The 27,094-nt window shown below is 42.7% G+C and overlaps 1 protein-coding gene across 1 annotated transcript in view; it reads left to right on the plus strand.

Moving 5' to 3' along the window:
* Positions 1-19,580, plus strand: part of LOC106581868 (high affinity nerve growth factor receptor-like) — a 31,256-nt gene extending 11,676 nt beyond the window's left edge. The window contains exons 7-17 of the mRNA XM_014164305.2: positions 35-173; positions 5,909-6,241; positions 6,438-6,458; positions 6,713-6,771; positions 6,900-7,002; positions 7,909-8,061; positions 13,528-13,658; positions 13,774-13,946; positions 15,416-15,665; positions 15,911-16,069; positions 18,421-19,580. Coding sequence (XP_014019780.1) covers positions 35-173; positions 5,909-6,241; positions 6,438-6,458; positions 6,713-6,771; positions 6,900-7,002; positions 7,909-8,061; positions 13,528-13,658; positions 13,774-13,946; positions 15,416-15,665; positions 15,911-16,069; positions 18,421-18,606 — 1,707 coding nt within the window. The 3' untranslated portion in view covers positions 18,607-19,580. The remainder of the gene's footprint in view (positions 1-34; positions 174-5,908; positions 6,242-6,437; positions 6,459-6,712; positions 6,772-6,899; positions 7,003-7,908; positions 8,062-13,527; positions 13,659-13,773; positions 13,947-15,415; positions 15,666-15,910; positions 16,070-18,420) is intronic.
* Positions 19,581-27,094: the final 7,514 nt, after the last annotated feature.

A 27,094-nucleotide genomic window follows, 5' to 3' on the forward strand; every position in this document is an offset into this window, starting at 1 on the left:
CCCTGTTGTCCTCTGCGTTTTGTTCCATCTGCAGGAGAGGTTCTGGGGCTCCACTTTGAAGCTGGAGCTGCAGCTGTGGAATATGTCCTCAGACGACAACCTGCACAACTTGACCTGTGAGGCAGAGAACCGGGCCGGGCCCGGGGAAGAGAAAGTGACGTTGGACATTGAATGTAAGTGCCAATGAACTATTAAAGCCGTCAGGGTGTTGAAAGCTGAAAGACTCAGTGAGAGCTGTCATACTGCAATGAAAGCAGGAGAGGTAGAGAAAAATGGTGTCAATTTTCCTCTCGCAGCAATGTGTATAGCCAGAGATTTTTCCCCCAGAATGAAATACTTAGTATTAATAATTGTGGCAAAAAATAAGCCCACCTTGTCACTTTGCTTTAACATGCCACAGGTCTTTCGTTTTGATTATTTTTATCAGCTGTCACTCAATAATACATTAGTACAGTGGCAATTTTAGTATGTAAATCTTGGTAGAGCAAATTTGTATTTTTGTATTTTTTTTAAGCATACCAGCAAAGCCACTACACAACACAAAAGTAAACAATACATTACATTCACTATAACGGTGACAAACGGTACCAACAAACTGTCTTCTGTCCAAACAGCAGAATTTTCTTTTCAGCACAATGGAGTGAATCCTTACCACCACTACACCTGGCTATCAGCAGAGCCTTGTCTGGCAGCAAAACAATTCATTCAGCCTCATTTACTGACTTTTAAAAACCATAACCATAACCATATGGCTGACTAACTTAAACGAATGTGGTTTCTACTGACAATTGAGATGTACAAACTATGGCATAAGGGAACGACGAGCGGATAAGAGGCAATCCGTCATTTCGATTAAGACATTAATTAACACGCCAGCTAAGACGGACGTTGTCAATATAACTATTTGTTCAGGACTTTTGAAATGTACAGCGACAGAATTCAGAACATGGGTAGTTCTTAGAGTATTCTCTCTGTACAACAGTTCAGAACAGTAGCATACATAAACGGGGCATATATATACATATACAGTGCATTCGGAAAGTATTCAGACACCTTTACTTTTTCCATATTTTGTTACGTTACAGCCTTAGTGTAAAACTCCTCATCAATCTACACACAATATTTTATTTATTTTATTTCACCTTTATTTAACTAGGCAAGTCAGTTAAGAACAAATTCTTATTTACAATGACGGCCTAGGAACAGTGGGTTAACTGCCTTGTTCAGGGGCAGAACGACAGATTCTTACCTTGTCAGCTCAGGGATTCAATCTAGCAACGTTTCGGTCACTAGTCCAACGCTCTACCCACTAGGCTACATGCCTCCCCATAATACCCCATAATGACAGAGCAAAAACGGTTTTACATTTTTGCACATTTATAAAACGAAAATAACTGAAATATCACATTTACAAGTATTCAGACCCTTTACTCAGTACATTGTTGAAGCACATTTGGCAGCGATTACAAATCAAATCAAATCAAATTTATTTATATAGCCCTTCTTACATCAGCTGATATCTCAAAGTGCTGTACAGTAACCCATCCTAAAACCCCAAACAGCAAGCAATGCAGGTGTAGAAGCACGGTGGCCAGGAAAAACTCCCTAGAAAGGCCAAAACCTAGGAAGAAACCTAGAGAGGAACCAGTCTATGAGGGGTGGCCAGTCCTCTTCTGGCTGTGCCGGGTGGAGATTATAACAGCACATGGCCAAGATGTTCAAATGTTCATAAATGACCAGCATGGTCAAATAATAATAATCATAGTAGTTTTCGAGGGTGCAACAAGTCAGCAACTCAAGAGTAAGTGTCAGTTGGCTTTTTCATAGCCGATCTTTGAGAGTATCTCTACCGCTCCTGCTGTCTCTAGAGAGTTGAAAACAGCAGGTCTGGGACAGGTAGCACATCCGGTGAACAGGTCAGGGTTCCAGCAGGTCTGGGACAGCAGGTCTGGGACAGGTAGATGTCCTAACTGAATTGCCAAGACTATAATTTGTTAACAAGAAATTTGTGGAGTGTGTGAAAAACGAGTTTTAATGGGATGGTGTTCTTCGGCTTGCAATTTACACCTATTTGTAGGTGTATATATATAAAACAAATAGGTGTAAAACAAGTTTTAATGACTCCAACATAAGTGTATGTAAACTTATATATATACAGATTTCTTGTTAACAAACTATAGTTTTGGCAAGTCGGTTAGGATATCTACTTTGTGCAAGACACCAGTAATTTTTCCAACAACTGTTGACAGACAGACTATTTCACTTATACTTCACTGTATCACAATTCCAGTGGGTCAGAATATTACATACACTAAGTTGACTATGCCTTTAAATAGCTTGGAAAATTCGAGAAAATTATGTCATGGCTTTAGAAGCTTCTGATAGGCTAATTGACATCATTTGAGTCAATTAGAGGTGTACCTGTGGATGTATTTCAAGGCCTACCTTCAAACTCAGTGCCTCTTTGCTTGACATCATGGGAAAATCAAAAGAAATCAGCCAAGACCTCCAAAAAACATTGTAGACCTCCACAAGTCTGGTTCATCCTTGGGAGCAATTTCCAAACACCTGAAGGTACCACCATCATCTGTACAAACAATAGTACGCAAATATAAACACCATGGGACCACGCAGCCATCATACCACTCAGGAAGGAGACGCGTTCTGTCTCCTTGAGACGAACGTACTTTGGTGCGAAAAGTGCAAATCAATCCCAGAATAATAGCCAAGGACCTTGTGAAGATGCTGGAGGAAACAAGTTAAAAAGTGTCTATATCCACAGTAAAATGAGTACTATCTTGACATAACCTGAAACACCGCTCAGAAAGGAAGAAGCCACTGCTCCAAAACCACCATAAAAATGCCAGACTACGGTTTGCAACTGCACATGGGGACAAAGATCGTACTTTTTGGAGAAATGTCCTCTGGTCTGATGAAACAAAAATAGAACTGTTTGGCCATAATGACCATCGTTATGTTTGGAGGAAAAAGGGGGAGGCTTGCAAGCCGAAGAACACCATCCCAATCGTGAAGCACGGGGGTGGCAGCATCATGTTGTGGGGGTGCTTTGCTGCAGGAGGGACTGGTGCACTTCACAAAATAGATGGCATCATGAGGGAGGAAAATTATGTGTATATATTGAAGCAAAATTTCAAGAACTTCAACCATCAAGCGCTATGGTGAAACTGGCTCTCATGAGGACCGCCACAGGAAAGGAAGACCCAGAGTTACCTCTGCTGCAGATGATAATTTCATTAGAGTTACCAACCTCAGAAATTGCAGCCCACATAAATGCTTCACAGAGCTCAAGTAACAGACACATCTCAACATCAACTGTTCAGAGGAGACTGTGTGAATCAGGCCTTCATGGTCGACTGCTGCAAAGCAACCGCTACTAAAGGACACCAATAAGAAGAAGAGACTTGCATTTGCCAAGAAACACGAGCAATGGACAATAGACTGGTGGAAATCTGTCCAAATTTGAGATTTTTGGTTCCAACCTCCGTGTCTTTGTGAGATGCAGAATACGGTGAACAGATGATCTCCTCATGTGTGGTTCCCACCATTAAGCATTGATGAGGAGGTGTAATGGTGTGGGGGTGCTTTGCTGGTGACACTGTCTTTGATTTACTTAGAATTCAAGGCATACTTTGGCTACCACACCATTCTGCAGTGATACACCTTCCCATCTGGTTTGCGCTTAGTGGGACTATTACTTGTTTTTCAACAGGACAATGATCCAAAACACCTCCAGGTTGTGTAAGGGCTATTTGACCAAGGAGAGGGATGGAGTTCTGCATCAGATGACCTGGCCTCCACAATCACCCGACCTCAACCCAATTGAGATGGTTTGGGATGAGTTGGGCAGCAGATTGAAGGAAAAGCAGCCAACAAGTGCTCAGCATATATGGGAATTCCTTCAAAACTGTTGGGAAAGCATTCCAGGTGAAGCTGGTTGAGAGAATGCCAAGAGTGTGCAAAGCTGTCATCCAAACAAAGGATGGCTACTTTGAAGAATCTCAAATCTAAAATATATTTTGTATATTTGTTGAACACTTTTTTGGTCATATCAGGATTCCATATGTGTTATTTCATAGTTTTGATGTCTTCACTATTATTCTACAATGTAGAAAATAGTAAAAATAAAGAAAAACCCTTGAATGAGTAGGTGTGTCCAAACTTTCGACTGGTACTGTATATGTATATATATTTTTGTTAAACAGGTGGGGCTCAAAACTGGTGGCTCTGCCCCACCTGCCCTGAATGACGGATAGCCACTGCATTAGTAATACATCACTGTAACGTTACATTAGTGATGCATTATTTTTAATGTCCCATTTTTCTCATTTATCAACCATACAAGGACAAAGACCTCAAACAGATGACAGAACAAAACAGACATCTGATTATAGAAGATACATTATACTGTCAGAGACTGTGGTTCTGCCTTAGCCCAGCATTTCTACTGAAACATTTCTGAATTGCAGCAAACTGTGGTCCCACAGAGAGAGTGCGTCAATGCATTAGCAATACATTACAGAAAATATTGTCCAAACAATATAATTTCACCAACTCAGTGACACTCATTGGAAAATAAAGCCCAAAAAGAGCTGCAGCCAAATGCATGAGCATCGAGGGACAGTTAATGAATGTAAGGAGGAAAATAGGCTGATAAGCGTGGTAAGATTCGATAAGAGCCCCGGCTAATGGACTTCCCCCTCCCACTCCGGAACACAGTATTCGTCCAGAGTGATTGGCAGCCTGTAAGTGCGTTAGCGCGGCTAATCTATCAACATCAGTCCCCCTAGTGGATGGACACTCATTAACCGCTAGCCTTTAATTACCCTTAATTAGCTCCCCGATCAGCAGGGTGTTTACAGCCAGGGCTCTGCTCTGCTGAGTGGCTGGTCTGACCACTTCCTGGGATCCAGGCGATTGGTGCTGCGGAGGCAGCATCCGTTCAGTAATATATATAAAATAAACTTGCTTGGGAAAAGGTTTTTCAAAATGAATATATAGACTACACCCTAGAAATCGATAGCAAGAATCAATCAAACAAATCTAATCTACGAAGAAAACGTTGAACGGTTAACTATAATTTAGTCTATGATTTCAGACAGAGTTCAACAAAACTTATATTGTGCTCATTTCTAACCCACTATAAAGAAATTGGGGACATTAAATCAAACCTGATGGGTTGTGCTAATTGTGCTAAATGTGCTAATTTTTGCTGTCCATGACTGTCTTTAGCATCCCTTTTCAGGGATAATCTATACAAAAGAGACAAATGCCTCGCTATCCCCTTAGCACAGCATTTTCTGCAGTAGGGTCATAGGTTAAAAGCAGTGGAATGGTCGGTGGAAATTGTCAGAGTGAGGGGTCTCTCTGCATCAGCATAGTCTTCGATCTAAAGAAGCCATTTCCTGTAGCCTCTTGTCAGCTCTGTGCTTCCAGGTAGCTCTTGTGGTTAGGGGCCCTAACAAAACCTGGATTCATTATTCATACCAGGTCAACAGGTTGACAGTGTAGATGGAGAACATTGATTCATGGAAACGCATAGGAGGAACCTATAGGTCACTTGGATGAGGCTGAACCTTCTATTGACCAACCAATGACTTTATGTCTGAAACAGGTTGGATGTGGTAAACTGAAAATTCAGCACAAATAAATAATTTATGTGTAGATAACTAGGGTTATGGCTTTGTGTATAATTATTTCAGCTAAGTGTGATCTCACTCTAATATCATGTTCAATAATTTACACACATTTATTGTAAAAGATTTTGAGGGTATTGCTCACTGTACGGTAGGTTGACCAATCTTCTGAATTCAGAAATAGCCTTTGTTTCACCTTGTCTCCTTACCCATTCACACATCCTAACGGACCACATCTCATGTCTTCCATCCAGTTCCAGCCAAAATCATATTCCTGCACAACGCCGAGCAACAGCACCACTGGTGTGTCCCCTTTAAGGTGGACGGGAACCCTGAGCCAACCATCCGCTGGCTTTTCAACGGCTCCAACCTGACCGAAGGCCTCTACACCTACACACAGTTCATTCCCGACTCGGACGACGGCTCTGTGAAGCACGGTTGTCTATTTCTCAACAAGCCCACCCACCTGAACAACGGCCTCTACACCATCATTGTGGAGAACAGACTGGGCATGGAACAAGCCACGGCCACGGGAAAGTTCATGGACAACCCCTTTGACCCCTTCGATCCTGAGGGCATCATCCCAGGTGATTGTCTGAAATTAAAGGTCAAAGAATTAGGAATTGTAATAATAATAGTAATTTAATAGGATCTCTATGATACCCACCCTCACTATTCACCAACTTGTGTTATATTAAATACAGTCTCATGTGCTTGCATATCCAGTATGTACTGTATACTTAGTCTAAATTTGTCATCCTCTCCTCTTTTTCTTCATGCCAGTCCTTGAAGAAAGGGATCCACGTAAGCCTCTTGAATGTTATTTTGACAGCGATTATTACCTGGTAGAAACAGATAACTTCCTAAACTGTACCTAACGAGAACAAAAAATAGTTATCACGAGAAGTAGAGTGTAAATTACCCGGGATTTATTTTTCATATACTCCACTTTCTTTTAATACACCGTGTGTCAGTGTCTTGCATACTTTATGTGTGGTTATCATGGTGATTTGTGAGTAACGATCCATCATTAATGATTCCTTTTCTGCTCCCTCCAGTTCCCACCAACAAATCTAATGAGGATGTCACTGAGAACCTGGAGAGCAGAGTGTTTGGGGTGAGACGCCATTCAATGGGTCTGAAACATAGTAATAATATAACATACACTATGGAAAGCTAATGTTTTAGCAAATGTTATGTTATGCTATGCTAGGCTATGTTGATGCTAATTATGTTTCTGTGCAGGTGTCGGTGGCAGTGGGTCTGGCTGTGTTAGCTTGCACCTTCCTCCTCATTATGGTACTGATCATCAACAAGTGTGGCCAGCAGTCCAAGTTTGGTATTCACCGTAAGTGACACACTCTACTATGCATTGTGTTTCAAATACCACAGTAGTGTCTGTTATTTTGCACAAAGTATAATCTCCTATACTCAGAGGGGTAATAGTAAGCAACACATTACCTGGGTTTTCATAGAAGACAGCTATGAAACAACCTGAGATGGGTTTGCTGTTCTCAAAACCCCTCAATTGTTAGAAAGTGAAGGCTTGAGACTAAATTCTGACATGTCCCTGTCTGGAGCATTCAATAAGACACAACCCCAGGAGAAAATGACACTTTGCCAATGGTAAAGACTTCTCGGAAAACGCATATCTATTCCAAACTGAAACAAGCAAAAGCCAGCGACAATGCCAACTCCTTTTTTTCTTTATCACTTTGGAATTGCCAATAGTTCCGCAGCAAGCATTGTATTCCTCTCTGAAAGTGATTCGCATGAGGCCAGGCAATATAGGGTTTCCGCCAGGCTGTAACTTTGCACACTGTCAGCCCAACAGCTCGGTTAGAGTCCCTTAATTACAGCAGTGAACGGCGTCAGGAGCCCCTAGCTGCAGCGTTGGCCATTAAAGAAGACTGATGGAGGCCAGCTAGGCATGATAGGTCCTCTCGGACCCCCCCAGAAAGTGCCTAAGTGGGCCTGATTGCCTAAGTGGGCACCCCTCCTGGCCAACTCGTTTCCCCTCGCTTGCTGCCCTCTACCATTTTCCATCAGGAGCTCTGGGGGTTCTGTGGTTTTCTCGTTGAGTGGGTTTTACAATTGTTAATACTGTCTACAGAAAATACAGGAGTTGCTTACTGCTCTGACGTCCATTTTCCAACATTTTCTTTGTTGCTGAACAATGCATCCATAAATTGCTGAAAAATAAATGGATGTATCACATTCACATCTCTCTCTCTCTCTCTCTCTCTCTCTCCAGGTTCATCTGTCTTGGGAACAGAGGATGATCTTGCTGTGTCACTGCGTTTCATGAACTTTGGGGCCAGCCCTCCTTCCTCTGATGACTCTGGGATGTCCAGCTTTGTGGAGAACCCCCAGTACTTCTGTGGCATTTTCAAAGACAAAGACATGTGTGAGTGGAATCGGAATGCAAAATCAAAATCAAAAATCAAATGTATTTATATAGCCTTTCGTACATCAGCTGATATCTCAAAGTGCTGTACAGAAACCCAGCCTAAAACCCCAAACAGCAAGCAATGCATGTGAAAGAAGCACGGTGGCTAGGAAAAACTCCCTAGGAAAAACTCCCTAGAAAGGCCAAAAACCTAGGAAGAAACCTAGAGAGGAACCAGGCTATGAGGGGTGGCCAGTCCTCTTCTGGCTGTGCCGGGTGGATATTATAACAGAACATGGTCAAGATGTTAAAATGTTCATAAATGACCAGCATGGTCAAATAATAATAATCATAGTAGTTGTCGAGGGTGCAACAAGCACGTCCAGTGAACAGGTCAGGGTTCCATAGCCGCAGGCAGAACAGTTGAAACTGGAGCAGCAGCACGGCCAGGTGGACTGGGGACAGCAAGGAGTCATCATGCCAGGTAGTCCTGAGGCATGGTCCTAGGGCTCAGGTCCTCCGAGAGAAAGAAAGAGAGAAAGAAAGAATTAGAGAGAGCATATTTAAATTCACACAGGACACCGGATAAGACAAGAGAAATACTCCAGATGTAACAGACTGACCCTAGCCCCCCGACACATAAACTACTGCAGCATAAATACTGGAGGCTGAGACAGGAGGGATCAGGAGACACTGTGGCCCCATCCGATGAAACCCCTGGACAGGGCCAAACAGGCAGGATATAACCCCACCCACTTTGCCAAAGCACAGCCCCCACACCACTAGAGGGATGTCTCCAACAACCAACTTACCGTCCTAAGACAAGGCCGAGTATAGCCCACAAAGATCTCCGCCACGGCACAACCCAAGGGGGGGGCGCCAACCCAGACAGGAAGACCACGTCAGTGACTCAGCCCACTCAAGTGACGCACCCCTCCCATGGACGGCATGGAAGAACACCAGTACACCAGTGACTCAGCCCCTGTAATAGGGTTAGAGGCAGAGAATCCCAGTGGAGAGAGGGGAACCGGCAAGGCAGAGACAGCAAGGGCGGTTCGTTGCTCCAGCCTTTCCGTTCACCTTCACACTCCTGGGCCAGACTATACTTAATCATAGGACCTACTGAAGAGATAAGTCTTCAGTAAAGACTTAAAGGTTGAGACTGAGTCTGCGTCTCTCACATGGGTAGGCAGACCATTCCATAAAAATGGAGCTCTATAGGAGAAAGCCCTACCTCCAGCCGTTTGCATAGAAATTCTAGGGACAATTAGGAGGCCTGCGTCTTGTGACCATAGCATACGTGTAGGTATGTACGGCAGGACCAAATCGGAAAGATAGGTAGGAGCAAGCCCATGTAATGCTTTGTAGGTTAGCAGTAAAACCTTGAAATCAGCCCTTGCCTTAACAGGAAGCCAGTGTAGGGAGGCTAGCACTGGAGTAATATGATCAAATTTTTTGGTTCTAGTCAGGATTCTAGCAGCCGTATTTAGCACTAACTGAAGATTATTTAGTGCTTTATCCGGGTAGCCGGAAAGTAGAGCATTGCAGTAGTCCAGCCTAGAAGTAACAAAAGCATGGATTAATTTTTCTGCGTCATTTTTGGACAGAAAGTTTCTGATTTTTGCAATGTTACGTAGATGGAAAAAAGCTGTCCTTGAAACAGTCTTGATATGTTCTTCAAAAGAGAGATCAGGGTCCAGAGTAACGCCGAGGTCCTTCACAGTTTTATTTGAGACGACTGTACAACCATCCAGATTAATTGTCAGATTCAACAGAAGATCTCTTTGTTTCTTGGGACCTAGAACAAGCATCTCTGTTTTGTCCGAGTTTAAAAGTAGAAAGTTTGCAGCCATCCACTTCTTTATGTCTGAAACACAGGCTTCTAGCGAGGGCAATTTTGGGGCTTCACCATGTTTCATTGAAATGTACAGCTGTGTGTCGTCCGCATAGCAGTGAAATTTAACATTATGTTTTCGAATGACATCCCCAAGAGGTAAAATATATAGTGAAAACAATAGTGGTCCTAAAACGGAACCTTGAGGAACACCGAAATTTACAATTGATTTGTCAGAGGACAAACCATTCACAGAGACAAACTGATATCTTTCTGACAGATAAGATCTAAACCAGGCCAGAACTTGTCCATGTAGACCAATTTGGGTTTCCAATCTCTCCAAAAGAATGTGGTGATCGATGGTATCAAAAGCGGCACTAAGATCTAGGAGCACGAGGACAGATGCAGAGCCTCGGTCTGACGTCATTAAAAGGTCATTTACCACCTTCACAAGTGCAGTCTCAGTGCTATGATGGGGTCTAAACCAGACTGAAGCGTTTCGTATACATTGTTTGTCTTCAGGAAGGCAGTGAGTTGCTGTGCAACAGCTTTTTCAATTTTTTTTGAGAGGAATGGAAGATTCGATATAGGCCAATAGTTTTTTATAATTTCTGGGTCAACGTTCGGCTTTTTCAAGAGAGGCTTTATTACTGCCACTTTTAGTGAGCTTGGTACACATCCGGTGGATAGAGAGCCGTTTATTATGTTCAACATAGGAGGGCCAAGCACAGGAAGCAGCTCTTTCAGTAGTTTAGTTGGAATAGGGTCCAGTATGCAGCTTGAGGGTTTGGAGGCCATGATTATTTTCATCATTGTGTCAAGAGATATAGTACTAAAACACTTTAGTTTCTCCCTTGATCCTAAGTCCTGGCAGAGTTGTGCAGACTCAGGACAATGGAGCTTTGGAGGAATACCCAGATTTAAAGAGGAGTCCGTAATTTGCTTTCTAATGATCATGATCTTTTCCTCAAAGAAGTTCATAAATGTATTACTGGTGAAGTGAAGCCATCCTCCATTTGCGAATGCTGCTTTTTAGTTAGCTTTGCGACAGTATCAAAAAGAAATTTCGGATTGTTCTTATTTTCCTCAATTAAATTGGAAAAATAGGATGATCGAGCAGCAGTGAGGGCTCTTCGATACTGCACGGTACTGTCTTTCCAAGCTAGTCGGAAGACTTCCAGTTTGGTGTGGCGCCATTTCCGTTCCAATTTTCTGGAAGCTTGCTTCAGAGCTCGTGTATTTTCTGTATACCAGGGAGCTAGTTTCTTATGAGAGATGTTTTTTATTTTTAGGGGTGCAACTGCATCTAGGGTATTGCGCAAGGTTAAATTGAGTTCCTCGGTTAGGCGGTTAACTGATTTTTGTCCTCTGACGTCCTTGGGTAGGCAGAGGGAGTCTGGAAGGGCATCAAGGAATCTTTGGGTTGTCTGAGAATTTATAGCACGACTTTTAATGCTCCTTGGTTGGGGTCTGAGCAGATTATTTGTTGCAATTGCAAACGCAATAAAATGGTGGTCCGATAATCCAGGATTATGAGGAAAAACATTAAGATCCACAACATTTATTCCATGGGACAAAACTAGGTCCAAAGTATGACTGTGGCAGTGAGTAGGTCCAGAGACATGTTGGACAAAACCCACTGAGTCGATGATGGCTCCGAAAGCCTTTTGGAGTGGGTCTGTGGACTTTTCCATGTGAATGTTAAAGTCACCAAAAATTAGAATATTATCTGCTATGACTACAAGATCCGATAGGAATTCAGGGAACTCAGTGAGGAACACTGCATATGGCCCAGGAGGCCTGTAAACAGTAGCTATAAAAAGTGAGTGAGTAGGCTGCATAGATTTCATGACTAGAAGCTCAAAAGACGAAAACGTCATTGTTTTTTTTTTTGTAAATTGAAATTTGCTATCGTAAATGTTAGCAACACCTCCGCCTTTGCCGTATGCACGGGGGTATGGTCACTAGTGTAACCAGGGGTGAGGCCTCATTTAACACAGTAAATTCATCAGGCTTAAGCCATGTTTCAGTCAGGCCAATCACATCAAGATTATGATCAGTGATTAGATCATTGACTATAACTGCCTTGGAAGTGAGGGATCTAACATTAAGTAACCCAATTTTGAGATGTGAGGTATCACAATCTCTTTCAATAATGGCAGGAATGGAGGAGGTCTTTATACTAGTGAGATTGCTAAAGCGAACACCGCCATTTTTAATTTTGCCCAACCTAGATCGAGGCACAGACACGGTCTCAATGGGGAAAGCTGAGCTGACTACGCTGACTGTGCTAGTAGCAGACTCCACTAAGCTGGCAGGCTGGCTAACAGCCTGCTGCCTGGCCTGCACCCTATTTCATTGTGGAGCTAGAGGAGTTAGAGCCCTGTCTATGTTCGTAGATAAGATGAGAGCACCCCTCCAGCTAGGATGGAGTCCGTCACTCCTCAACAGGCCAGGCTTGGTCCTGTTTGTGGGTGAGTCCCAGAAAGAGGGCCAATTATCTACAAATTCTATCTTTTGGGAGGGGCAGAACACAGTTTTCAACCAGCGATTGAGTTGTGAGACTCTGCTGTAGAGCTCATCACTCGCCCTAACTGGGAGGGGGCCAGAGACAATTAATCGATGCCGACATATCTTTCTAGCTGATTTACACGCTGAAGCTATGTTGCGCTTGGTGACCTCTGACTGGTTCATCCTAACATCGTTGGTGCCGACGTGGATAACAATATCTCTATACTCTCTACACTCGCCAGTTTTAGCTTTAGCCAGCACCGTCTTTAGATTAGCCTTAACGTCGGTAGCCCTGCCCCCTGGTAAACAGTGTATGATCGCTGGATGATTAGTTTTAAGTCTAATACTGCGGGTAATGGAGTCGCCAATGACTAGGGTTTTCAATTTGTCAGAGCTAATGGTGGGAGCCTTCGGCGTCTCAGACCCCACAACGGGAGGAGTAGAGACCAGAGAAGTCTCGGCCTCCGACTCCGACTCGCTTAATGGGGAGAACCGGTTGAAAGTTTCTGTCGGCTGAATAAGCGACACCGGTTGAGCATTCCTACAGCGTTTCCCTCCAGAAGCCATGAGAAAGTTGTCCGGCTGCGGGGACCGTGCGAGGGGGTTTATACTAACGTTACTATCTGTACTTACTGGTGGCACAGACGCTGTTTCATCCTTTCCTACACTGAAATTACCCTTGCCTAACGATTGCGTCTGAAGCTGGGCTTGCAGCACAGCTATCCTTGCCGTAAGGCGATCGTTCTCCTGTATATTATAAGTACAACGACTGCAATTAGAAGGCATCATGTTAATGTTACTTAGCTTCGGCTGTTTGAAGTCCTGACGAACCATGTCCAGATAAAACCTCCGGGGTAAAAAAAGTTGAATGAAAAAAGTTGAGTGAGGGAAAAAGTAAAAATATACGGTAATGAAAAAGTAAAAACCGTCAGGTAGCAAAGTAAGATCGGCAACAAAAACGCACAGCAGCGTAAACAAGTCTGCAATTTGTGAATGCAACTAGGGAGTGGATACGTGCTAACTTCATTATGATTGCATTTAATATACTGTATCTACCATGTTTTTCCATAGATAAAGTTGTTAATCCTACACTGTTTTATAAGGCCCAATGTTGAAAGCCTTTCTCTGTGTATGTACAGGTGTGCAGCACATCAAAAGACAGGACATCGTTCTGAAGTGGGAACTGGGTGAGGGGGCGTTTGGCAAAGTCTACCTGGCAGAGTGTGCCAACCTCAGTCCGGACAGTGACAAAATGCTGGTGGCCATCAAGGTATGCATGAGACTTCCATCCATGGACACACTTTCAGAGGTGCATTACATGAAGTTTAGACCTCCTAAACATGACAACGTCATATCCTCCCGTGACTGTGTTTCTCTGTGGTCAGACTCTGAAGGATGCCAACGAGTCGACCCGGCAGGACTTCCAGAGAGAGGCTGAGCTGCTCACAGTCCTCCAGCACCAGAACATCGTTCGCTTCTATGGAGTGTGTACAGACGGCGAGCCACTGGCGATGGTGTTTGAATACATGAGGCATGGAGACCTCAACCGCTTCCTCAGGTATGGAAAAGAAACAGAACCACATACTTAAACCCCACATGGATAACCTCCATGCCTACCTTCCCCTGTTAACCTTTATTCATTAGCTTCAGCATGGTAAGTATTTAGAAGCCGAGGGTTTGTTCTGACGTCACTGCGTAGTTGTGTCCACTGCTCTTCAGCAAAGCCACTTAATTGACCTTGATGATGCCACACAAATACAACTGTTTCTGTGCCAAGCCACACTTGTAGACACCATCGTCCTCACTGCTCTACCGTGCTGTGTTCCCAAGACAATAACCCACTTGGGGTGGATCACATGGACCAATAGTGTGTTGCAGTGGTTAAGGACACCTAGTTGTGGGAGTGCCAAATCATTTCTGTGATCTGGGATGACTGAATATGTGATCTTAGATGCAGTTCGGATATCATATCATTGAAGATATCCACGTCGACCGCAGAACTTCTCGTAGCCTGTCTACACTCTGAAGTTCTAAAGGCAAGTCTGCTCCAACATGGATGCAGGAGAGATGTTCACTGAGCACTCAGACAGAGCACCATGTTGATACTGTAGATGACCGCTCATGCTGCACCTAGGACATACTCTGAGACACCATTGAAACAGACATAGACAGTGTATGTCCACCACTGCCAGGTGTCCAGTGGGGCCAGACTGGGAATGGAGACTCGATGCGCACACAGGCACAGCCCACACTATCCATATTCATGGATAGATGGAAATCACATTTCCAAGCAGACAGAATGGATGTGTGTCTCTTGGCCTATGAGGCAGCTGCTTGTCTACCCTACCACCTGCCTGTTAAACTAATAGTGATAGAATAGATAACTTCCTGCATGTGACAAATTTCTATTAGGATTGATGGACACATCGAGGAGCTTATTGGGAGTGAGCTACAAGTCAGAGTGGGTGGGGTGGATGTGATATTGAGAGAAACTGTGGAACGTTTGAAGAATAAGGCTAGAATAAGGCTAATGAAATTATTTTTAATGAATGCAAGGCGTATAACAAGCCTTATGTTTCCTATTAACCATCTTGTTAAGTTGTTTTGTTATGGCTTGGTCTCTAGCTGACGGCCTCTATTACACTTAAAGGATCTCATATATGTCCAACATGTTCCATCTGCAGATTGCATGCAGTAATCATCCATCTGGTTACTGTATGTTGATATTGCATCACTAGGTTGGTGCAAAAGTTCATGTGTCGAAGGACCAATCAGAAGCCTAAATTCATCTGGGAGAACTGGGCCCATATCACAAAGTGTCTTAGAGTAGGAGTGCTGATCCAGGATCATGTCTCCCTGCCCATATATTCATTATGATCTAAAGGCTATATGATCCTATATAAACACTACTCTGAGACTCTGTGAATAAGGGTCCTTATTGACGTCAGCCAAAGTATGTCTCATGCCGTTCACCCAAAAGCCTGTAAAACTCTAAAGGTCGTGACCTCTCCTCCTCCTGTCCACCAGGGCGCACGGTCCAGACGCCCATATCCTGGAGGAGGTGAAGATGCCCCCGCTGGGCCAGCTCACTCTTCCCCAGATGCTGCACATCGCCGCCCAGATCGCCTCAGGCATGGTCTACCTGGCCTCCCTTCACTTCGTGCACCGGGACCTGGCCACTCGCAACTGCCTGGTGGGAGATATGGGAGAGAGTCTGATGGTCAAGATAGGAGACTTTGGCATGTCCCGGGACATCTACAGCACAGACTACTACAGGGTAAAGGTGGAAGTAGTGAAATACTTTTTTAGGGGGGGATTTGTCATCTAACATTTCATTGTCATGTAACATTTCACAAAATAGTATATCCAAATCTATGTACAAAAAATACATATTGATATTTTCAATGTATAGGCTTATCCCATATGAAGTAGCATGGTACATCTGATGATCATAATCATTGTCATATTAATTATAATTCTATAAATGTACAATTGAATGACCATTGACCTCACTCCTATCAGGTGGGTGGGCGTACGATGCTTCCTATTCGATGGATGCCCCCGGAAAGCATCATGTACAGGAAGTTCACCACGGAGAGTGATATCTGGAGCTTTGGAGTGGTCCTCTGGGAGATCTTCACCTATGGGAAACAGCCCTGGTACCAGCTCTCCAACAGCGAGGTAAGGAACTGGGCATTGGGTAGGAAGCAACATGGGGTGGCAGGTTCCCTAGTGCTTAGAGCATTGGGCCAGGTAGCCTAGCAGTTAGAGCATTGGGCCAGTAACCGAAAGGTTGTTGGATTAAATCCCTGAGCTGACAAGATACAAATCTGTGGTTCTGCCCCTGGGCAAGGCAGTTGACCCACAGTTCCCTGGGTGCTGTGGATGTCAATTATGGCAGCCCCTCGCACCTCTCTGATTCAGGGGGGTTGGGTTAAATGCAGAAGATGCATTCAGTTGTACAACTGACTAGGTATCCCCCTTTTCCTGAAAGAGTGCTGGTTTGAATCCCTGAGCTGACAAGGTGAAGAATCTGTTGATGTGCCATTGAGCAACGCTCATTTCTCCAGGTGCTGTTCATAATGGCAGACTCTGGCTGTGACCCTACTCTCTGATGTCTCAGGGAGAGTGGGATATGCAAAAACACATTTCCAATTCACATGTGAAATAGGACAAATATAAGCACCTACCTTTTTGTTTTTGTGAAAGTGGCATCTTTGTATTGGTGATCAAAACCTGCTAAATTCATAGTAATAATTAAGTAGATATAACTCTGATATCTAGTTGTGTTGAGTAATGGAACAGTGTCCAGGCAAAGTGTAAATACTGTACCACAGCATCATTCAGCCAGTGGATAGAGGGTGAAGTGTTTGATCATAGAGGGAGACTAGAGCACTAGGATTTCCCGTCTGCTATACAGCCAATCAATGACTTCATAGTAATCATGGTGGGCCCAGTCCAACCCTTTTAGGTTGCACCCCAAGAAGTGGACTCTATCCTGACCGCAACTGCACCATTATGGACTAGAACCCTCTTCCTTTCAAGTGGAGGGTAGATCACTTTTCCCTTCCACTCAATTCTAATCTCATTGGCTCTCATCTTTGCCCAGGGCCAATGACGTTTAACCTTGTTAACCTAATCCTTCCCGGCCAATGATGGACGTGTGTAATTATCATGTCGTCTAATTAGGGAAGGCAGGGATAAATCATCCCAAACACTCCATCTACTGTAGGTCTGCGATATGGAGACGGGCGGCCATCTTGGAAAGTCACTATACATTTTTGTTCACATCAGGTTCTGAGAACCTTATGTTTCTTAGAGCTTGGTGAGAGTGTGGTTGTCCTATGGTTATTATGCATACAACCTTCCCACAACTTTCTGGGAATGGTGCAGGATAGTTGCTTTGAAACATTCTCAGCACATATAAGAAACTTGACAAAAAACGTTATTTTCTTGGTGTTTCATTACTTTAACAGAACGTTTCCTAAAAGATAGACTAAAATGACAAAAAATAATAGCTTTGTATAAGTAAAAAAACATGGCATGCAAGCTCCATCCTGGTAGTGCAGTGGACTAATTCCATGGCTGAAGAACAGAAGATCATAGGTTTGAATCTCACTGATGCTGTGCCACAATAAAAAATAAATATGTTTACATGATTAATGCCTAAGCAAATTAATTTTCATGTGTCCTATCTGTGCATGGAGTTCAAACAATGATTCTACGCTAGCAATGTCATTGAAACTCGGAACGTTATTTAATTACCTTCAAATAACTTCCAGGGAACTATAGTATAATGTTCTCAGAAACTAAAAATATACGTTCCCAGAACAGGCAAAATTATCACTTCAAATCTCAGAACGTTTAAAAAACATTCCGCTTTACTGGTCAGGAAATGAATGGCTTCGTTCCCAGAACCAATGGGAAACCAAAAACGCACATTCCCACAACTTCCAAGGAACCAAATGTGCTAGTTGGGTATTATAGTATGATGAGGTTCCGTGCGGACAGGTCTCTTCAGTTCATTGGATTAGGTCAGGGATATTGAACTCTTTAAAAGGGTTAAGTCGCTGGCTCTTTATGTGATGTGGGGCCAAGGACAGTCCTTGAATGGGAATCGACATAGTGGAATTCAGTCCTTGACAGTAATAAATGCATCGAGCCATGCCAAGTGTAAGAATTTGTGAATTTGACCGTTTCTGATGAATACTGTTCCATTGTTTTGCAAAATCACCAGTTTATTAGAGGCAACATCTTTGGTTCTCACAGAATGTTCTCCAGAATTGTACAGAAGTTGTCGACTCATCTTGACAACTCCACTTATTGTTCTTACCCAAGTGTCTTCACCTTAAGCTCTCTAGGGTAGCTTGAGCTTGTCTGGTCAAGTTAATGAAAAGTGACGATCATGAAAACATTCAAACCCTGAGGTAATGGCCCCAGATAAAGAGGCATAGCAATAACCTAGAGTTACTGGAGCTAGCAGACCTTCTAATTCTAACCCCCTCCTTCTGCCTCTATTTGCACCCCCACAGGCTATCGAGTGCATTACACAGGGCCGGGAGCTGGAGAGACCACACACTTGCCCCAAGGAAGTACACGGCCTGATGCAGGGCTGCTGGCAGAGGGAGCCCCAGCAGAGACTGGTCATCAAGGACATCCACAGCCGCCTTCTGGCCCTGGTTAAGAGCCCCCCTATCTATCTGGACATCCTGGGGTAGAGGCTAGGGGTTCTGGGGCTGAGGCTGGGGCAGTAGGGTCAGGAATGACGGGTATTAGGAAGGGGTGGAAGTCAGGTAAAGGACTGTGCTATGGCAATCCTGAACCTAAGCATTGCTGTCATTTACCTCTATGGGTCTTAACCACATCGACACCCCCTCTGATTGGATATTTGGTCAGGTTGGACTTTGCTAGGATCTGTTCTGATAGGGACCATTGGGTTGGGAAGGGAGTAAGGTGAAGTTGCTCCTAGACGCTGATATTGGTTTTTTTTGGCCACTAATGAGGGGAAGCTGGAGGGGAAGGGAAGCTGATCCCAGATCTGTACCTCAGAGAAACTTTACCCTGGAGCGATGGGAAGACTATGGGGATGGGGGTTACTTCCTACTTCCTGGTCCATGCTGCTTCAGCTCGCCTCGTCTCATGATGACCCAGCCCCAACTCTGTGTGCCGCTGGCTGGGAGCGGGAGGAAGAAGATGAGCCAGCGAAGACCTGTCAAGTGTTTACTGTGAGTGTTTTATTGTGTAACTGAACGGGTGTCGTCCTGATGAACGGTTTTGCATGAGTGGAGAAATCCAGACTATCCAGTGCCTTTAGGAATGTATTCAGCCGCCTTGACTTTTTCCACATTTGTTACGTTACAGCCTTACTCTAAAATGTATTAAATTGTTTTTTTCCCCTCAATCTACACACAATACCCTATAATGACAAAGCAAAAATAGGTTTTCGGGAACTTTTTGCAAATTTACTACAAATCAAAAACGGAAATATTACGTTTACATAAGTATTCAGACTCTTTACTCAGTACTTTGTTGAAGAACCTTTGGCAGCGATTACAGCAATGAGTCTTCTTGCGTGTGATGCTACAAGCATGGCACACCTGTATTTGGGGAGTTTCTCCCATTCTTCTCTGCAGATCCTCTCAAGATCTGTCAGGTTGGATGGGGAGCATTGCTGCACAGCTATTTTCAGGTCTCTCCAGAGATGTTCGATTGGGTTCAAGTCCGGGCTCTCAAGGACATTCAGAGACTTGTCCCAAAGCCACTCCTGCATTGTCTTGGCTGTGTGCTTAGGGTCGTTGTCCTGTTGGAAGGTGAACCTTCGCCTCAGTCTGACGTCCTGAGCACTCTGGAGCAGGTTTTCATTAAGGATCCCATTGTCCTTTGCTCCATTCATCTTTGCCTCAATCCTGACAAGTCTCCCAGTCCCTGCCACTGAAAAACATCCCCACAGCATGATGCTGCCACCACCATGCTTCACCGTAGGGATGGTGCCAGGTTTCCTCCAGATGTGACGCTTGGAATTCAAGCCAAAGAGTTCAATCTTGGTAACATCAGAATCTTGTTTCTCATTGTCAGAGTCCTTTTGGTGCCTCTTGGCAAACTCCAAGCGGGCAGTCCTGCATTCTACTGAGGAGTGGCTTTCATCTGGCCACTCTACCATAAAGGCCTGATTGGTGGAGTGCTACAGAGATGGTTGTCCTTCTGGAAGTTTCTCCCATCTCCACAGAGGAACACTTGAGCTCTGTCAGAGTGACCATCGGGTTATTGGTCACCTCCCCGATGAAGGCCCTTCTCCCCTGACTGCTCAGTTTGGCTGGACGGCCAGTTCTAGGAAGAGCCTTGGTGGTTCTAAACTTCTTCCATTTAAGAATGATGGAGACCACTGTGTTCTTGGACCTTCAATGCTGTAGAAATGTTTTGGTACCCTTCCCCAGATCTGTGCCTCGACAAAATCCTGTCTCGGAGTTCTAAGGACAATTCCTTCGACCTCATGGCTTAGTTTTTGGTCAGACTTGCATTGTCAACTGTGACATGCATTGTCAACCTTATATAGACAGGTGTGTGCCTTTCCAAATTGTAGAATCCAATTAACTTGTAGAAACATCTCAAGAATGTTCCATGGAAACAGGATGCACCTGAGCTCAATTTCGAGTCTCATAGCAAAGGGTCTGAATACTTATGTAAAAAAGGTATTTCTGTTTTAAATTTTTAATACATTTGCTAAAAACAAAATATATATATATTTTCGCTTTGTCATTATGGGGTATTGTGTGTAGATTGTTGAGGATTTTTATTTATTTAATCAATTTTCGAACAAGGCTGTAATGTAACAAAATGTGGAAAAAGTCAAGGGATCTGAATACTTTCCGGGATTTACTGTTGCCTGAGAATATGGAAACGTTTAATTACTTTGGTGAAGTAATGATTTTCAAGCCCGAGCATACTTTTTGTAGGTGAAATTTCTTCTACAATTTTGATAAGAGCTTTACCATTATGACCATTATGTATTGTAACAGTAAGACGCCATCTTTCCATTTTCAAGCTGTGTGATATAGTCTGCAGGAGTGAAAGTGATTTCAAGAGAGGCCTATTGTGCCAAGTCAATTGCACTAATCAGAAAGCTTTCTATTCTTAGGCAGTTATGTCAGATCCATCATTTTTCATATGCATAGCCCAGACCATAGTAAAGAAACTGCATACAAAGTCTGTATTCTTCATGGTTATCACTTGCATTGTATTGGGATATCAATTATCAATTAGCATTTTGGAATATGAACTAAAAGTAAATGGTCATTAAGAGATGCTCCTTATCAATATAATCTTATTTGGTAACCCAATTCGTTTATAACCCAAAACCCAACCATCATCTGGATTGAAAATGTCTGAATACAGTAGTGTGTGTGTGTGTGTGCGCGCGCGCGCTGACAAGTTTGACCGGACGTCGTCTACTGTTGATATTGTTCACTACAGTTGGTTATAGCAAAAGGAATACAGTACAATGTTTTGCATTTCTCCGCCTACTAATTCATATCCCAATGTATAATATTATATTTACAAACATTATAGTAGAGTTGTATAGTTATTCTTTTGACTTATTCATTATTTATCTAATGTATTACTCTGTTTAAAATGTCTTACTGTGTATGCAATCCTTTTCTGTCAGAGGTCAAAACAATGACGACTAATTGTAAATATAGGAATATTTTTGAAAAAACAGCAGGGGAACTTGTATTAAAGGCCAGGAAGGTGTTGTTCCTGACATACTATTGTTAAATACTTTGCATTTAAATACTGTAGAATGATTTCTCTGTCCAAGGCCAGTGAGTATAGTCCAAAGAAAAAAAATGTGTTTGCAGTGCAAGACTATAGCGCATAGGTTCAGGTACAGTTACATAGCTTTCATAGGAAATAGCCATGTTAACATGCCTTATAGTGACCCCAAAGCATTTAACATCAGCCTTTAACATCAAAGCAAGCTGCTGAAATCCAGTAAGGGACAAGATGGTTGAGAGAGATACAGCCAAATGGTGTCACATGTAACAGATGGATAACAATGATCGAGACTTCAGGAGGAGAGTGACAGATGGAATTGAAATAGAGACCGTGATACAACCTATAGACCACAACAAGGTCTACTCTCCCTTTTAACCTTTCACCTTGAAAATAAAAGCAGCCGTTTTACAAGACTAGTAACGCAATTGGGACACCTTTGAATGTAAATATGTAAATCTACTTTATTGATGTTAAAAAAATTGTCATGTTCAAATGTTGTTACCCCAGCACTTTGTATATCGTCTGCCCATGAATAAAACAACCATTTGGTTTCAGAGGTCAGTTTCCAATTGTATACCATCTTACAGTACATATTTTTACAATATTTCTGAGGATGAGCAAATATAGACTAATTGTACCTAAACGTTTTAGCCTGCAAAAGCATCTTTCATTGTGTGGAGGTCCGTAATCAATTACCTGAATTACACACAGCAGTATTTTCTCTCTGGAACTCTCACCACACACATCAGTTACTGGAAGAATAAAGTTTTATATTACCTTACATCACCCCACAAACAAACAAACACACTTTGGATATATTACAGCAGCCTCTCTTCACCTCACACTTTTTTTTTCTCCCTCCCTTTTCTCCATATCCATTCCCTTAGGAGTGCTAATGGGTTGTGAGTAATGTTATATCGCTGGCTCTCTCCCTCTCTTTAGTGTATTGGAAATGAAAACACTTGTTAGGCTCATGCTGGACCACTGTTTCCTATCACGTCTTACAGGCAAAGACGGGACTATACCTTCAACCCGCTATAGAGATATACTTTCCACTGCCCATCTCCTTCCAGGGCTAGAGCCAAGCGAGTCTGCCTCGACTATCTCAACTCCCTCATTATCACTCCTCCCTTTTAAGACCCTAAGAGAGGAGTGATAGAGAGCCTCTATTCCCCATCTGAAGTGTACAGACCAAGATCTCAGCATCTTCCCCATTGACTGATAGAAAATAAGAACCTCAAATTGCCTCAAAACAAGATAAGCAATATTTTATTGTATGTTACCACAATTTGGTAGAATCTGGCAAAATAACTATATTTTCCACTCTCTTAGATGAGGTGGGCTAAGCTTGGCAACAAGAGATTCGCTCTTGGTTGTTCCACTGGATATTATAAGGTGAATGCACCAATTTGTAAGTCGCTCTGGATAAGAGCGTCTGCTAAATGACTTAAATGTCTGCTAAATGACTTAAATGTACATACTTGTTGGCTACACAGGCAAAAAAAATTATCCTTGTACAATCATGCCCCCTACTGCTCACGTTCATACATGCACCAATACGTTGTTCCGTCTTGCAGGAGAGCAGTGGTTGTTTTACAGTAGATCGTTGCTCAGTGAAAGGTTGTCATCTAGTGTATTGGAAAATAACTGCAGTACTCCCCTATACGATCCAACATTTCAACTGATACAGTTGTTATACACAGTCGACAGACAAACACATTAATGCTGTCAAATATGTGGTAAGTCATTTTTATTAGAGAAATGATTCCAGTGACGAATACACTCTATTAAGGCAGCATTGACACAATTTTAGTAACAAGACAGCAAACAAGGATTTTTTTCCCCCTGTTTTTTCCCCAGGAACTATATTAAGTTCTCCACAAAAAACACAGCATATATGCTAAATTAAAATAAAGGTTTAATGAAAGGTAGTAAGAAAGGACAATAGGCACAGACATTCATTCAAACCGCTTCTTTCCTCTTTGCTAAAACCTAGCACTCTTCAGGAGTCACGCGAAGTTCATTGGTGTGTGGTTCTCTGTGTCATCCAACCAAATCTTTGCATAGCTTCCTATTTTACTTACTGTAACATGCCATTCAATATGAACACACTTTGAGAATCATCCTTGTAGCTTCATGAAAGTGATCGAAGTAAACAAACCGACACATTTGAACTAATAGGTCGTCACTTTTTTTTCAGCGATAATCTAGTTTAAACAAAAGTAGATTTCAATGACAAAAGCATAACAGAATGTTTAGAAATGTTGTTGAACATTCAAATATTCAACAACTTAAAGGACAATAGGTTATATGCACCAACTGCAGATATATCAGCACTACAATATGTCAATTCAGATACAGATATGGTCGGCCACACGCTAGTCACAACCCACTTCCAAGAAACAAGTTGAAGACGATGAAAGCACCATACCAAAATCAATAGTGGAAAACTGAGTGGTATAAGAATGATGAAAAGGGTAAATATATAGGTTTCTCTATGTTCAATAAATTAACCCTGAAAATAAAAAATGGTTTTCAAACAATAGGGCACTCGTTGGAGTAAAATTAGGTGTGTCTATGTGTGTGTGTTTGTCTACACTGCCTGTGCACTCTGCTCGACCTGCAACACAGTCCATTTCCCTCACTGACCACAATATCACTTTCTATTCCCTCATAACCACCCAAAGCCTTTAGGGGAGCCTGAGGTTGTTGTCACATGTTTTACTCTGGTGTGTATATATAACAAGACTCTTTCAACATTAACTTTAACATTAATAGAAAGACCAAGATCTTGGGTTGAAATAGGGATCCTATTAGTATGTCTTATTCCAACATGGAGTAATAAGCCATCAAACACACTCTGTCCACTTGTGACAACCAGCCCCATCGCAGGGTTGGTTGTCACACAGTATAAGGTTCACAGGTTGGTGGCACCTTCATTGCGGAGGACGGGCTCGTGGTAATGGCTGAAGTGGAATCAGTGGAACGGTATCAAATATATCAAACACATAGTTTCCATGAGGTTGATGTCATTCCATTCGCTCTGTTCCAGCCATTATTATGTACCGTCCACCTCTAGGCAGACTCCACTGATGGGGTTGGTTGTCACAATTTTGGCTAGTAGTTCTTTCCTTTTGTAACAGGAAATTAAGCAATATAGTATACAGCATCTTAGAAATAGCCAAGCCTTTCTTTAATCTGATGATATTCCTAACAAAATTCAGCATTTTATGCCTTGAGAACAACATATGACATTTTGAGTCAATTTGTGTGTGCGTGTTTGCACACACATGTGTACATGTGTCGGTGTGTGACAGAAAAAAGTATGTTTGGGAGAGAAAGGCAACAAATCCAGATAGCAGAGAAACCTCTGGCCAATGGATGTATACACTATGAATCGGGAGATGCAGTTTAGACATTGTTTGCTAATTGGCAAGACGTCTCACATATTTTTAGAATACATATAAACTATGTAGAACTGTAGAATGTATGTCGGCCAGGCATTCATATTCTATTTTGATGTCTCTGCAACATCTTCCCAATGTGCAAACGCTCTCCACGCTACATACAGTTGAAGTCGGAAGTTTACATACACCTTAGCCAAACAAATTTAAACTCAGTTTTTCACAATTCCTGACATTTAATCCTAGCAAAAATTCCCTGTCTTAGGTCAGTTAGGATCACCACTTTATTTTAAGAATGTGTCAGAATAATAGTAGAAATGTCAGAATAATAGTAGAGATAATGATTTATTTCAGCTTTTATTACTTTCATCACATTCCCAGTGGGTCAGAAGTTTACACAACTCAATTAGTATTTGGTAGCATTGCCTTCAAATTGTTTAACTTGGGTCAAACGCTTCAGGTAGCCTTACAAAAGCTTCCCACAATACGTTGGGTGAATTTTGGCCCATTCCTCCTGACAGAGCTGGTGTAACTGAGTCAGGTTTGTAGGCCTCCTTGCTCACACACGCCTTTTCAGTTCTGCCCACAAATCTTCTATAGGATTGAGGTCAGGGCTTTGTGATGGCCACTCCAATACCTTGACTTTGTTGTCCTTAAGCCATTTTGCCACAACTTTGGGAGTATGCTTGGGGTCATTGTCCATTTGGAAGACCCATTTGCGACCAAGCTTTAACTTCTTGACTGATGTCTTGAGATGTTGCTTCAATTTATCCACATAATTTTCCTCCCTCATGATGCCATCTATTTTGTGAAGTGCACCAGCCCCTCCTGCAGCAAAGCACCCCCACAACATGATGCTGCCACCCCTGTGCTTCACGGTTGGGATGGTTTTCTTCGGCTTGCAAGCCTCCCCCTTTTTCCTACAGACATAACGATGGTCATTATGTCCAAACAATTCTATCTTTGTTTCATCAGACCAGAGGACATTTCTACAAAAAGTACGAACTTTGTCCCCATATGCAGTTGCAAACCGTAGTCTGGCTTTTTTATGGCGGTTTTGGAGCAGTGGCTTCTTCCTTGCTGAGCAGCCTTTCAGGTTATGTCGATATAGGATTCGTTTTACTGTGGATATAGATACTTTTGTACTCGTTTCCTCCAGCATCTTCACAAGGTCCTTTGCTGTTGTTCTGGGATTGATTTGCACTTTTTGCACCAAAGTACGTTCATCTCTAGGAGACAGAACGCGTCTCCTTCCTGAGCGGTATGGCGGTTGCGGGGTCCCATGGTGTTTATATTTGGGTACTATTGTTTGTACAGATGAACGTGCTACCTTCGGGCGTTTGGAAATTGCTCCCAAGGATGAGCCAGACTTGCAGATGAACGAGGTGCCTTCAGTCATTTGGAGGTCTTGGCTGATTTCTTTAGATTTTCCCATGATGTCAAGCAAAGAGGCACTGAGTTTGAAGGTAGGCCTGAAATACATCCACATCTCCAATTGACTCAAATGATGTCAATTAGCCTATCAGAAGCTTCTAAAGCCAGGACATCATTTTCTGGAATTTTCCAAGCTGTTTAAAGGCACAGTCAACTTAGTGTATGTAAACTTCTGACGCACTGGAATTGTGATACAGTGAATTATAAGTGAAATAATCTGTCTGTAAACAATTGTTGGAAAAATTACTTGTGTCATGCACAAAGTAGATGTCCTAACCGACTTGCCAAAACTATAGTTTGATTAACAAGAAATTTGTGGAGTGGCTGAAAAACGAGTTTTAATGACTCCAACCTAAGTGTATGTAAAGTTCCGACTTAAACTGTATATTATTCCCAACACATTTTTATATGCCGGCCAAAGGTGTTCAGGTTTATTGGGACGGGAGGTCGATAGCAACAGCACCCAATGCTAATTAGGATGATAGTTACCACATGGCTTGACATAGGAACTCAGAAATAGGTTTGGAATGTAGCTCTCCCTATAATATTTTTTTTACATGTATACTCCCATAATTCAAACATTTATTTAAAAGAA

Source organism: Salmo salar, chromosome ssa02 (genome assembly GCF_905237065.1).
Source record: "Salmo salar chromosome ssa02, Ssal_v3.1, whole genome shotgun sequence".
Classification (NCBI taxonomy): domain Eukaryota; kingdom Metazoa; phylum Chordata; class Actinopteri; order Salmoniformes; family Salmonidae; genus Salmo; species Salmo salar.